A 13487-nucleotide genomic window follows, 5' to 3' on the forward strand; every position below is an offset into this window, starting at 1 on the left:
AATCGATCGGACCTTGGCCAAGGATTTACGTTTGGACTTGACGACCTCCGCTGGACACCTCCGGTATTGTTGAGATCCCGGACGTAGCCCCCAGTCAATGTTGGGTATTTTCTCCTCCAAACATTCTTAAAACCTTTGATAAGACAAACAGAGTCAAGAACCACCAGTGAGACAGAAAGTCAAATTTTACGCGCGGAGTGCAGTCAGGCTATACACCAAAGCTACACTAAAGTCTGGCCTGCGCTTCGCTCTTTTTATTAGTGAATCCCTCATCACATAAACAAAAACTTGTCCTAAGGGTGGGGGGAATGACGCAAGACAAGTTTCTTCCCGTAACATAAACACACGTCAATAAGTGCAGCTGTAAGGAAGAACACTTTCTTTTACTCTTATCGTCGAAGGTCAGCACATCTCGTTCGCAGTTATCAGCTGTTCTGCATCTGCCTGGAACACTAAGCATCACATCACAATCAGAATAATAATAAGTACATCCAGCTTCTCATTCCCAGTTCAGATTGACCCCAGCATGCTAAAACAAGGTTGAATAACACATACATTCTCGGGGTTAGGTGCAAACAGCACAACACCGTTCTCATCAGAAAGAAGACAAAAGGTACAAATGTTTAACAGTGATAACATATATATATATATATAAAATCCTTAACATTTACACATAACGACGACAAGTCACGAAGTACACATTCTTGGCCGCTGATCATGAATGTGATGATTCGGGGCAGAGGTGTCAGGTGTGCTCAGGAACTGCTGCAACCTGTTACCATGTGTTACTATTAATGACACGTGTTGCTGGAGAATTATCAGGAACCATTATGCACAGCATTGTTAAGTTCTGTCACGTTGTGAATGCGGCGAATTGTCTCCACACACACCCCCATATTCATCCATCAGCTGCTGAACGATTCAGATCGTCCCAGTTTGCTCCACACCAGAAGAACTTTGTGACTGCCTGCTTAGTTGGGCTCTGTGTCATGGAGTGGCGCAGAGAGGAGGAGGAGACGGAGAGAGCCAGATGTGTGGCTTCACACGGCTCTTGTCTGGCGCGTTTTCCCAAACATCAGGCACATGCAGCAGGTGGAACAGCTGCAGGAGCGCGCTGAGGAGCACTGGAGCGAAACTTTAAGCCGACTTGGCGTCACTGTCCTTCAGCATACTGCAGCAATGAAACTGAATGTGGTGCAGCAGGGTTTAATTGTGCACACATCAGAAAAGAATGCTGTCACACTCTGTTAAGGATCATCACTAATCAAGAAGGCTCAACGCACTCAGTTGCGACCTCCATGACATGAGGCGAAATGAGGGTGGTGCGTGACATTCGTGGAAGATTTTTTGACAGCTAAAAACATGCTGCACAAATATCATGCACCAACACGTGCTATTAAGAAACTTATTCAGATGCATTGTCACATTAAGAATGTCAGAAATGTGCCAAGAATGACACAATGTGTCTTGCCTATGTGTAAATGCAGCATTAGATGCTACATAGTGCAGCAGATAAGAGAATATTTAGAGCAGAATCCTGCAAATGGTGATAAAGCATCAAATTCGGCAGAAATACTCCTTAGACATTCCTCTTTTGAAAAAACAAAAAAACGATTGACACTTGAATTTTCAGTCAGCCTTCAGGTAGAGGTCAATTAAAGAATTACACAGGGGTCAAAATTAAAAGATGCTCCAATCATATTGAAAGCTATACCACATTATTTGCCTGATCATAAAGATTCCAAAAAGGTATGGTTTGGACTATCTGTGACTGAATTCTATGGCGTTACGGGATAAAAACAGCAAGAATGGTGACAAAGGTCAGGGTCAGTTTGTACAGGGGTCAAAGTTGAAGTTGGTTCAATTTTGGTAAAAAGTGATGCAAATTATTAGTTGATTTAACAGGGTTTTAAAAAGGAATAGTTTGGACCATGTATCATGCTTAGTTATCACATTACGGGCTAACATATATCACATGTCATACAACCCCTGGCAAAAATTATGGAATCACCGGCCTCAGAGGATGTTTATTCAGTTGTTTAATTTTGTAGAAAAAAAGCAGATCACAGACATGACACAAAACTAAAGTCATTTCAAATGGCAACTTTCTGGCTTTAAGAAACACTATAAGAAATCAGGAAAAAAAATTGTGGCAGTCAGTAACGGTTACTTGTTTAGACCAAGCAGAGGGAAAAAAATATGGAATAACTCAATTCTGAGGAAAAAATTATGGAATCATGAAAAACAAAAGAATGCTCCAACACATCGCTAGCATTTTGTTGCACCACCTCTGGCTTTTATAACAGCTTGCAGTCTCTGAGGCATGGACTTAATGAGTGACAAACAGTACTCTTCATCAATCTGGCTCCACCTTTCTCTGATTGCTGTTGCCAGATCAGCTTTGCAGGTTGGAGCCTTGCTATGGACCATTTTCTTCAACTTCCACCAAAGATTTTCAATTGGATTAAGATCTGGACTATTTGCAGGCCATGACATTGACCCTATGTGTCTTTTTGCAAGGAATGTTTTCACAGTTTTTGCTCTATGGCAAGATGCATTATCATCTTGAAAAATGATTTCATTATCCCCAAACATCCTTTCAATTGATGGGATAAGAAAAGTGTCCAAAATATCAACGTAAACTTGTGCATTTATTGATGATATAATGACAGCCATCTCCCCAGTGCCTTTACCTGACATGCAGCCCCATATCATCAATGACTGTGGAAATTTACATGTTCTCTTCAGGCAGTCATCTTTATAAATCCCATTGGAACGGCACCAAACAAAAGTTCCAGCATCATCACCTTGCCCAATGCAGATTCGAGATTCATCACTGAATATGACTTTCATCCAGTCATCCACAGTCCATGATTGCTTTTCCTTAGCCCATTGTAACCTTGTTTTTTTCTGTTTAGTGTTAATGATGGCTTTCATTTAGCTTTTCTGTATGTAAATCCCATTTCCATTAGCGGGTTCTTACAGTTTGGTCACAGACGTTGACTCCAGTTTCCTCCCATTCGTTCCTCATTTGTTTTGTTGTGCATTTTCGATTTTTGAGACATATTGCTTTAAGTTTTCTGTCTTGACGCTTTGATGTCTTCCTTGGTCTACCACTATGTTTGCCTTTAACAACCTTCCCATGTTGTTTGTATTTGGTCCAGAGTTTAGACACAGCTGACTGTGAACAACCAACATCTTTTGCAACATTGCGTGATGATTTACCCTCTTAAGAGTTTGATAATCCTCTCCTTTGTTTCAACTGACATCTCTCGGGTTGGAGCCATGATTCATGTCAGTCCACTTGGTGCAACAACTCTCCAAGGTGTGATCACTCCTTTTTAGATGCAGACTAATGAGCAGATCTGATTTGATGCAGGTGTTAGTTTTGGAGATGAAAATTTACAGGGTGATTCCGTAATTTATTCTTCAGAATTGAGTGAGTCCATATTTTTTTTTCCCTCTGCTTGGTCTCAAAAAGTAACCGTTACTGACTGACTGACAATTTTTTTCCTTGATTTCTTATAGTGTTTCTTAAAGCCAGAAAATTGCCATTTGAAATGACTTTAGTTTTGTGTCATGTCTGTGATCTGCTTTTTTTCTACAAAATTAAAGAACTGAATGAACATCCTCTGAGGCCGGTGATTCCATAATTTTTGCCAGGGGTTGTAGAATCCAATGGACGTTGACCTTGTTTGACCTTTACTTTGGAGACCAAGCATTCAACACTGTCAAAACTACAACCAATAGGGCAGACCAATTTTTAGGGCAGACCGTTCGGTCTGCGACACCTGATCATGACACCGGATCATGATGATAAACGTGTGTTAGATTCAATCTGAGATGCAGTGTGAATATTTGGAATTTTGCTAAGGGTAGACGTAAACAATATGAAGTCTTTTACGGTGCACATATTGCACTATTACAATAATTAGCTTTAGCCCTGCTAATTAGCTTGATTTAAAGTTGCTCACTATCGTTACAGCGTCTTGAAGCACCAAATCTCGTACCTTTTATTTATATTTAAAATACACATTATTGCTAGCATGCTGGCTAACTACTAAGCTAGCTGCCAAGCAAAGATAAGTTTCAAACAAACTATGTGGCCTCATGTTGACGCACGTTTCTTGCCTTTATCCAGCCCTCACTTCGAAAACAAGGAGCGTCTCCGGGTGCTGGTGATGATGTCAGCACAGGAGCTAGCCAATGGGATCTCTTACTCTGGTCACATGTATGCTATGACCCAGGCAGGGCGCCACCAGACTGCGGCAGGAGATCTCCAGGAGGCCTTTAGCGGGATCGAACAGGTACAGTTTGAGGAAATTAAGATGAGTTTAAAAAAAAAGTCACATCTATAAATCCAGATTAGTTTGTAGCCCAGAATAATAATCCAGGTCGTGTTCTCAGTTGACTTCAGACAAACCGTGCATAGATTTGGCTGGATGGCCGGCAGCTCTGCCATCTACGCCTCTTAACGTTTATTCTGCCAAATAAGCTTCACAAAAAAATTAACGATTTGCAGCTGATTCATGTTTTGGGGGTTAACAACTTAACATATGACTTAAAATATTTTACTGTGAGAGACAAACTTTAATAGGCTTATGTGCAAATAGTCAAGACATTCAGAATCCTCACAGCTTTTTGTTTTTGCTTCAATAACTGCTTCATTTAGGACGTGAACAGTTAACAATTCGTTCTTTTCAGAACATCATATTCAACACTTAATGAGGTTCTTATAAACAGATTCTATTTGACTCAGAGAACAATTAAGAAATCTACAAGTTACTCTCTGGTATATAGTTTAATTATAGTTAAATAGAATTTAACTATAATTAAGGGGTCATTTTGACCGTTGGGGTTTTTCTGTAATTGTTGTATGGCTCTTGCCTTACAATATAAAGCGCCTTGGGGCGACTGTTTGTTGTGACTTGGCGCTATATAAGTAAATAAATAAATTTGATTTGATATTCCGTTTGTTAGCTTACAAGCTATAGTTACATTGCGCTAGATGAATTGTTTTCGGTTTAGATTGAGTCAGATTTATTTTCAGTCAGTTTTAGATTGTTTCAGGTAGGTTTTCCTGGAGCTGCACTCACTTTGGTTTTGATTAGGTTGGCTTTGTGTTTTTGTTGTTTTACAACACAGATATTGTTTATTCAAGTATGGCAGTGGTAGGTCCATGACCTTTACAGGATCTAGGCGCTCCCGCCATCACGAGCCTCCCAGCTGACTGGGTTATAGCAGTGGGTAGATGGGACTCATTAGCCCTGTTAAGGCGGTCCACCTAGGGGAAGGAAAACCCTGATGTTAAACCCCCAGCCTGGGTTACTGCCTCCGTGCCTCTAAGGAAGGTTCTTTAGCCAGAGGCTAGGAGAAGGTCACTCTGATGTAAACCTACAGCCGTCTCAGCTTGTCTGTGCCACTGTGGAGTGCCACCTTGCCTAAAGAGTGGAATTGGTGTGCGCGAGCTAATCCCCACTTTAAGCAACGAGCGCAGGCGGGAAGGAAAGCCCTGCAGCGATGGGAAGAGGCGAAAACAGCAGGTGCATGATGGCACTGGGAGCTGCAGTCTCGATCCTGCATGCAGGCGGCTCAGGAACTATGGTCGTTTGATTGCTGACCCGAGACAACAGCATCATCCGGCAGGGCCCTGGGTGACCAAGCAGCCTGTTTAGGGATAGCCCTGTTTGCTCCACATGGAGACAGACCTAGAAAAGGTGGTCTAAACATGGCTTGTCTCACTAGACCCGGTTGGCTCACCACTGCCAACGGGCATCACTACACGCGGTGCGAAAAGAAAAACAAAGAACCTGAAAATTGCATGCTGGAATGTACGCACAATGATGGACTGAGGCAATAGCGATCGTCCTCGAAGATGCTCAGCCTTAGTCGCCAAAGAGCTAGCTAGGCTTGACATAGACATTGCTGCACTCAGCGAGGTGCGCTTTGCAGACCAAGGGTCACTCACCGAGGAAGGCACAGGCTACACACTGTTCTGGTCAGGGAAGGCTAAAGAAGATCGTCGCCTCTCAGGGGTCGGGTTCATGATTAAGAGTGCCATAGCACATAGTTACACAGTTTGCCAGTTGGACATTCTGACCGACTCATGTCACTCCGGCTCCCCATCAACAACAAGGATTTTGCCACTATTGTTAGTGTGTATGCCCCAACCATGCAGGCCGACATCGGAGTTAAGGAGGCTTTCTATAGCGATACTTCTGTTCGTTTCAGTTGAACTGCTGTGAATTGTAAGTAATTTTTACTCCTGTGTAAAATCTTAGGAGCGGCTAGCATTTTTGCTAGCGGTTAGCTTGACCCATCTCATCATTTTTTCATTTTATTTTTTACACTCCTGTTAGTTAATTAACTGTTTAGTGTATTTTATAGCTGCTGCTTTTTTTTTACCTGTTTAATACTTCTGTTAGTTTTTCAGTGTAACTGCTGTGAATTTTAATTCATTTATCTGCGTCTGTGTGAGCCTTAGGAGTGGTTAGCTTATCCATTATTAGTTAGCTCGTGTTTGCTTGGCTACATTCTTGAATTTCTTAGTGCACAAAGTAAATCAAATCAAATAAATTTTATTTATATAGCGCCAAATCACAACAAACAGTTGCCCCAAGGCGCTTTATATTGTAAGGCAAGGCCATACAATAATTACGGAAAAACCCCAACGGTCAAACGACCCCGTGAGCAAGCACTTGGCAAACAGTGGGAAGGAAAAACTCCCTTTTAACAGGAAGGAAACCTCCAGCAGAACCAGGCTCAGGGAGGGGCAGTCTTCTGCTGGGACTGGTTGGGGCTGAGGGAGAGACCAGGAAAAAGACATGCTGTGGAGGGGAGCAGAGATCAATCACTAATGATTAAATGCAGAGTGGTGCATACAGAGCAAAAAGAGAAAGAAACACTCAGTGCATCATGGGAACCCCCAACAGTCTAAGTCTATAGCAGCATAACTAAGGGATGGTTCAGGGTCACCTGATCCAGCCCTAACTATAAGCTTTAGCAAAAAGGAAAGTTTTAAGCCTAATCTTAAAAGTAGAGAGGGTGTCTGTCTCCCTGATCTGAATTGGGAGCTGGTTCCACAGGAGAGGAGCCTGAAAGCTGAAGGCTCTGCCTCCCATTCTACTCTTACAAACCCTAGGAACTACAAGTAAGCCTGCAGTCTGAGAGCGAAGCGCTCTATTGGGGTGATATGGTGCTATGAGGTCCCTAAGATAAGATGGGACCTGATTATTCAAAACCTTATAAGTAAGAAGAAGAATTTTAAATTCTATTCTAGAATTAACAGGAAGCCAATGAAGAGAGGCCAGTATGGGTAAAATATGCTCTCTCCTTCTAGTCCCCGTTAGCACTCTAGCTGCAGCATTTTGAATTAACTGAAGGCTTTTCAGGGAACTTTTAGGACAACCTGATAATAATGAATTACAATAGTCCAGCCTAGAGGAAATAAATGCATGAATTAGTTTTTCAGCATCAGTCTGAGACAAGACCTTTCTAATTTTAGAGAAATTGCGCAAATGCAAAAAAGCAGTCCTACATATTTGTTTAATATGCGCATTGAATGACATATCCTGATCAAAAATGCCTCCAAGATTTCTCACAGTATTACTAGAGGTCAGGGTAATGCCATCCAGAGTAAGGATCTGGTTAGACACCATGTTTCTAAGATTTGTGGGGCCAAGTACAATAACTTCAGTTTTATCTGAGTTTAAAAGCAGGAAATTAGAGGTCATCCCTGTCTTTATGTCTGTAAGACAATCCTGCAGTTTAGCTAATTGGTGTGTGTGTGTCCTCTGGCTTCATGGATAGATAAAGCTGGGTATCATCTGCGTAACAGTGAAAATTTAAGCAATGCCGTCTAATAATACTGCCTAAGGGAAGCATGTATAAAGTGAATAAAATTGGTCCTAGCACAGAACCTTGTGGAACTCCATAATTAACCTTAGTCTGTGAAGAAGATTCCCCATTTACATGAACAAATTGTAATCTATTAGATAAATATGATTCAAACCACCGCAGCACAGTGCCTTTAATACCTATGGCATGCTCTAATCTCTGTAATAAAATTTTATGGTCAACAGTATCAAAAGCAGCACTGAGGTCTAACAGAACAAGCACAGAGATGAGTCCACTGTCTGAGGCCATAAGAAGATCATTTATAACCTTCACTAATGCTGTTTCTGTACTATGATGTATTCTAAAACCTGACTGAAACTCTTCAAATAGACCATTCCTCTGCAGATGATCAGTTAGCTGTTTTACAACTACCCTTTCAAGAATTTTTGAGAGAAAAGGAAGGTTGGAGATTGGCCTATAATTAGCTAAGATAGCTGTGTCAAGTGATGGCTTTTTAAGTAATGGTTTAATTACTGCCACCTTAAAGCCTGTGGTACATAGCCAACTAATAAAGATAGATTGATCATATTTAAGATCGAAGCATTAAATAATGGTAGGGCTTTGTTGAGCAGCCTGGTAAATAACTCAGACAGAACAATCTGAGAGAAAGAGTCTAACCAAATACCGGCATCACTGAAAGCAGCCAAAGATAACGATACGTCTTTGGGATGGTTATGAGTAATTTTTTCTCTAATAGTTAAAATTTTATTAGCAAAGAAAGTCATGAAGTCATTACTAGTTAAAGTTAAAGGAATACTCAGCTCAATAGAGCTCTGACTCTTTGTCAGCCTGGCTACAGTGCTGAAAAGAAACCTGGGGTTCTTATTTTCTTCAATTAGTGATGAGTAGTAAGATGTCCTCTTTTTCAAGGCTAAGTGAAGATCTTCTAAATTAGTGAGACGCCATTTCCTCTCCAACATCCAGCATCCAAAGTTGTCTTCAATGAGGATGTAAAACTATTGACGAGATACTCTATCTCACTTACAGAGTTTAGGTAGCTACTCTGCACTGTGTTGGTATATGGCATTAGAGAACATAAAGAAGGAATCATATCCTTAAACCTAGTTACAGCGCTTTCTGAAAGACTTCTAGTGTAATGAAACTTATTCCCCACTGCTGGGTAGTCCATCAGAGTAAATGTAAATGTTATTAAGAAATGATCAGACAGAAGGGAGTTTTCAGGGAATACTGTTAAGTCTTCAATTTCTATACCATAAGTCAGAACAAGATCTAAGATATGATTAAAGTGGTGGGTGGACTCATTTACATTTTGAGCAAAGCCAATTGAGTCTAATAATAGATTAAATGCAGTGTTGAGGCTGTCATTCTCAGCATCTGTGTGGATGTTAAAATCGCCCACTATAATTATCTTATCTGAGCTACGCACTAAGTCAGACAAAAGGTCTGAAAATTCACAGAGAAACTCACAGTAACGACCAGGAGGACGATAGATAACAACAAATAAAACTGGTTTTTGGGACTTCCAATTTGGATGGACAAGACTAAGAGTCAAGCTTTCAAATGAATTAAAGCTCTGTCTGGGTTTTTGATTAATTAATAAGCTGGAATGGAAGATTGCTGCTAATCCTCCGCCTCGGCCCGTGCTACGAGCATTCTGGCAGTTAGTGTGACTCGGGGGTGTTGACTCATTTAAACTAACATATTCATCCTGCTGTAACCAGGTTTCTGTAAGGAAGAATAAATCAATATGTTGATCAATTATTATATCATTACTAACAGGGACTTAGAAGAGAGAGACCTAATGTTTAATAGACCACATTTAACTGTTTTAGTCTGTGGTGCAGTTGAAGGTGCTATATTATTTTTTCTTTTTGAATTTTTATGCTTAAATAGATTTTTGCTGGTTATTGGTGGTCTGGGAGCAGGCACCGTCTCTACGGGGATGGGGTAATGAGGGGATGGCAGGGGGAGAGAAGCTGCAGAGAGGTGTGTAAGACTACAACTCTGCTTCCTGGTCCCAACCCTGGATAGTCAGAGTTTGGAGGATTTAAGAAAATTGGCCAGATTTCTAGAAATGAGAGCTGCTCCATCCAAAGTGGGATGGATGCCGTCTCTCCTAACAAGACCAGGTTTTCCCCAGAAGCTTTGCCAATTATCTATGAAGCCCCACCTCATTTTTTGGACACCACTCAGACAGCCAGCAATTCAAGGAGAACATGTGGCTAAACGTCACTCCCGGTCCGATTGGGGAGGGGCCCAGAGAAAACTACAGAGTCCGACATTGTTTTTGCAAAGTTACACACCGATTCAATGTTAATTTTAGTGACCTCCGATTGGCGTAACCGGGTGTCATTACTGCCGACGTGAATTACAATCTTACCAAATTTACGCTTAGCCTTAGCCAGCAGTTTCAAATTTCCTTCGATGTCGCCTGCTCTGGCCCCCGGAAGACAATTGACTATGGTTGCTGGTGTCGCTAACTTCACATTTCTCAAAACAGAGTCGCCAATAACCAGAGTTTGATCCTCGGCGGGTGTGTCGTCGAGTGGGGAAAAATGGTTAGAAATGTGAATGGGTTGGCGGTGTACACGGGGCTTCTGTTTAGGGCTACGCTTCCGCCTCACAGTCACCCAGTCGACCTGCTTTCCCAGCTGCTCGGGATCTGCCAGAGGGAAACTAACGGCGGCTAAGCTACCTTGGTCCGCACCGACTACAGGGGCCTGGCTAGGTGTAGAATTTTCCACGGTGCGGAGCCGAGTCTCCAATTCGCCCAGCCTGGCCTCCAAAGCTACGAATAAGCTACACTTATTACAAGTACCATTACTGCTAAAGGAGGCCGAGGAATAACTAAACATTTCACACCCAGGTATCCGCTAGCGGATTCCTAAAAACACACAAAGTGAATAATGTGTAAATAATTTAGAGGTGATTCAGCAGAGGGAGTGCTTTAGTTAAGGCACGTGAAGATTACACTGTGAAACAAATCGTTATCTAGTTATCTAGAGCAATCTAACTGCGCAGATTAAACAGCTAACAGATACAGCAAAACACCGCTGTGCTCCGGAACAGGAAGTGATACAATACCGCAGTGAGAGCCAACCACCAGTAGAGGCCAATGAAGCCCTTAAGACCATCCATGGGCCAGCACATCAAGTGCAAGCACCCCTGCGCTCCTCAGACGGCTCCACCCTTCTGACGGACAAGGAAACCATTATGCAGCGTTGGTCAGAACACTTTGAAAACCTCTTCAGTGACAAGCGCACTGTGCAAGAGTCATCAATCGAGAAGATTCCCCAGGTGGAGGTGAAATGGGAACTTGATGACCCCCCCCCCAAACACTTGAAGAGATCTGAAAGGCCACCACGCAGCTGAATCCTGGGAAGTCTCCTGGCATAGATGGCATCCCAGCAGAGGTGTACCAAAATGGAGGTGAGGCAGTCCTCGACAAGCTTCAGATTCTCTTCTCCAGTTGCTGGGAAAAGGGAATGGTTCCACATGACCTTCGGGATGCGGTCATTGTCTCCCTGTACAAGAACAAGGGCGACAAGTCCGACTGTTCTAATTACTGGGGCATCACTCTCCTCTCAATAGCAGGTAAGATTTTGGCTCGAGTGCTGCTCAACAGGCTTACCCCTACCATAGCGCATGAAAATACTCCAGAGAGTCGGTGCGGATTTCGGGCCGACAGGGGAACCACCGACATGATCTTCGTCCTGAGACAGATCCAGGAGAAGTGCAGAGAACAGAACATGGCCCTTTATGCAGCCTTCATAGACCTAACCAAGGCTTTTGACATGGTCAGTCGTGAGGGTTTGTGGAAGATTCTTGCATGCCTTGGCTGCCCTCTAAAGCTCCTTACCATCATCCGCCAGCTGCATGAAGGCCAGATGGGACAAGTGAAGTACAACGGGACTCTGTCCTGCAGCTTCCCCATCTCAAATGGCGTCAAACAAGGTTGCATCCTCGCGCCCACTCTGTTCTCCATCTTCTTCAACATGATGCTTCGTGAGGCCAAAGAAGACTTGACAGATGGCATCTATATCCGCTTCAGAACCGACGGAAGTCTGTTTAACTTGCGGCGCCTTCTGTCCCACACTAAGATCACAGAACAGCTAATCATGGAGGTGCTCTTTGCAGATGACTGCGCCCTTGTTGCCCATATGGAGCAAGCCTTGCAGCACATTGTCAGCTGTTTTTCTGAAGCAGCAAGAGCCTTCGGCCTCACCATCAGCCTCAGAAAGACAGAAGTGCTATATCAACCGGTCCCCCATACAGCATATACCCCACCCCAAATCAACATTGAGGGTACCAGCCTGAATGCAGTAGAGCACTTCACGTATCTCGGTAGTGTTATCTCAAACGACGCATCTGTTGCCAAGGACCTAGACAGTCGCCTTGCCAAGGCCAGCAGTTCTTTTGGTCGACTCTGTAAGAAAGTCTGGCAGAATCATGCACTGCGCCTTTCCACAAAAGTGCAGGTCTACAGAGCCATTGTGGGCCCTACCCTCCTGTATGGAGCTGAAACCTGGGTTCTGTATCGCCAGCAGATCAGATTACTGGAATGCTTTCATCAGCGTTGTCTCCGAAACATCTTCGGGATCAAGTGGCAGGACTACATCTCAAATGAGGACATCCTTTCCAGAGCCAAATTGCCCAGCATGGAGTCTATTATATTCAAACAACAGCTTCGTTGGGCAGGTCACGTAGCCAGGATGGATGATACACGCATGCCGAAATTAATTCTCTTTGGCGAGCTCAAGGAAGGGAGACGAAACCAAGGGGCCCCCAAAAAGCGCTATGAGGACCAGCTGAAGAAACAGCTCTCCCTTGCAGGCATTCAGCATCAGTCATGGCAGCATCTAGCTACAGATAGACTCAGCTGGCGTTCCAGCATCAAATCCGCCAGCCTGAAGTTTGAGGCAGAAAGCAGTGAGGCCTCACGCCAGAAGCGTCAAAGACAGAGCGGGCAGCAGCACAAGCCCAGTCTACTCAAGTTTTCATTTGCCCCAAGTGTAACAGGTCTTGTGCATCCCGCATCGGACTTTCAGACCAGAGGGCTTGTAGAAAATAAACTTAAAAAAAAAAGAAAAAAAAAAGGCCTTCCCACTATCCTCGCAAGCAAGGAAACTGCCAACAACAAATAGAATAAACACTTGGATTGAGTTAAACTGTATGTCTGTCATTTTTAAATACTAAATGTAAATTATGTACTTTTGGGTGGTGGACAAGTGGTTAAGTGTGCTTGTTTCCAGTGCAGAAGGCTCCCGGTTCCAACCCCACCCCTGCAAGTTCTCCTACTTAAAAAGATGAGTGAGGTCTGTAATTTTCATCATATTTACACTTCAACTATGAGAGACAAAATGAGAAAAAAAAAAAATCCAGGAAATCAGTGTAGGATTTTTAAAGGATTTATTTGTAAATTATGGTGGAAGATAAATATTTGGTCACCCACAAACAAGCAAGATTTCTGGCTCTCACAGACCTGTAACTTCTTTAAGAAGCTCTTCTGTCCTCCACCTGTTACCTCTATTAATGGCACCTGTTGGAACTCGTCTGTATAAAAGACACCTGTCCACAGCCTCAAACAGTCAGACTCCAAACTCTGGGAAGAGTGAATCTACAGTAGTCAA

At 42.9% G+C, this 13487-nt stretch overlaps 1 protein-coding gene across 3 annotated transcripts in view; it reads left to right on the forward strand.

The window, feature by feature from the left end:
• pitrm1 (pitrilysin metallopeptidase 1) overlaps positions 1-13487 on the forward strand; it is a 94008-nt gene that overhangs the window by 56088 nt on the left and 24433 nt on the right. For all 3 annotated transcript variants that reach the window (XM_034182378.1, XM_034182379.1, XM_034182380.1), the window contains exon 19: positions 4142-4307. In XM_034182378.1, coding sequence (XP_034038269.1) covers positions 4142-4307 — 166 coding nt within the window. The remainder of the gene's footprint in view (positions 1-4141; positions 4308-13487) is intronic.

Source organism: Thalassophryne amazonica, chromosome 12 (genome assembly GCF_902500255.1).
Source record: "Thalassophryne amazonica chromosome 12, fThaAma1.1, whole genome shotgun sequence".
Classification (NCBI taxonomy): Eukaryota; Metazoa; Chordata; class Actinopteri; order Batrachoidiformes; family Batrachoididae; genus Thalassophryne; species Thalassophryne amazonica.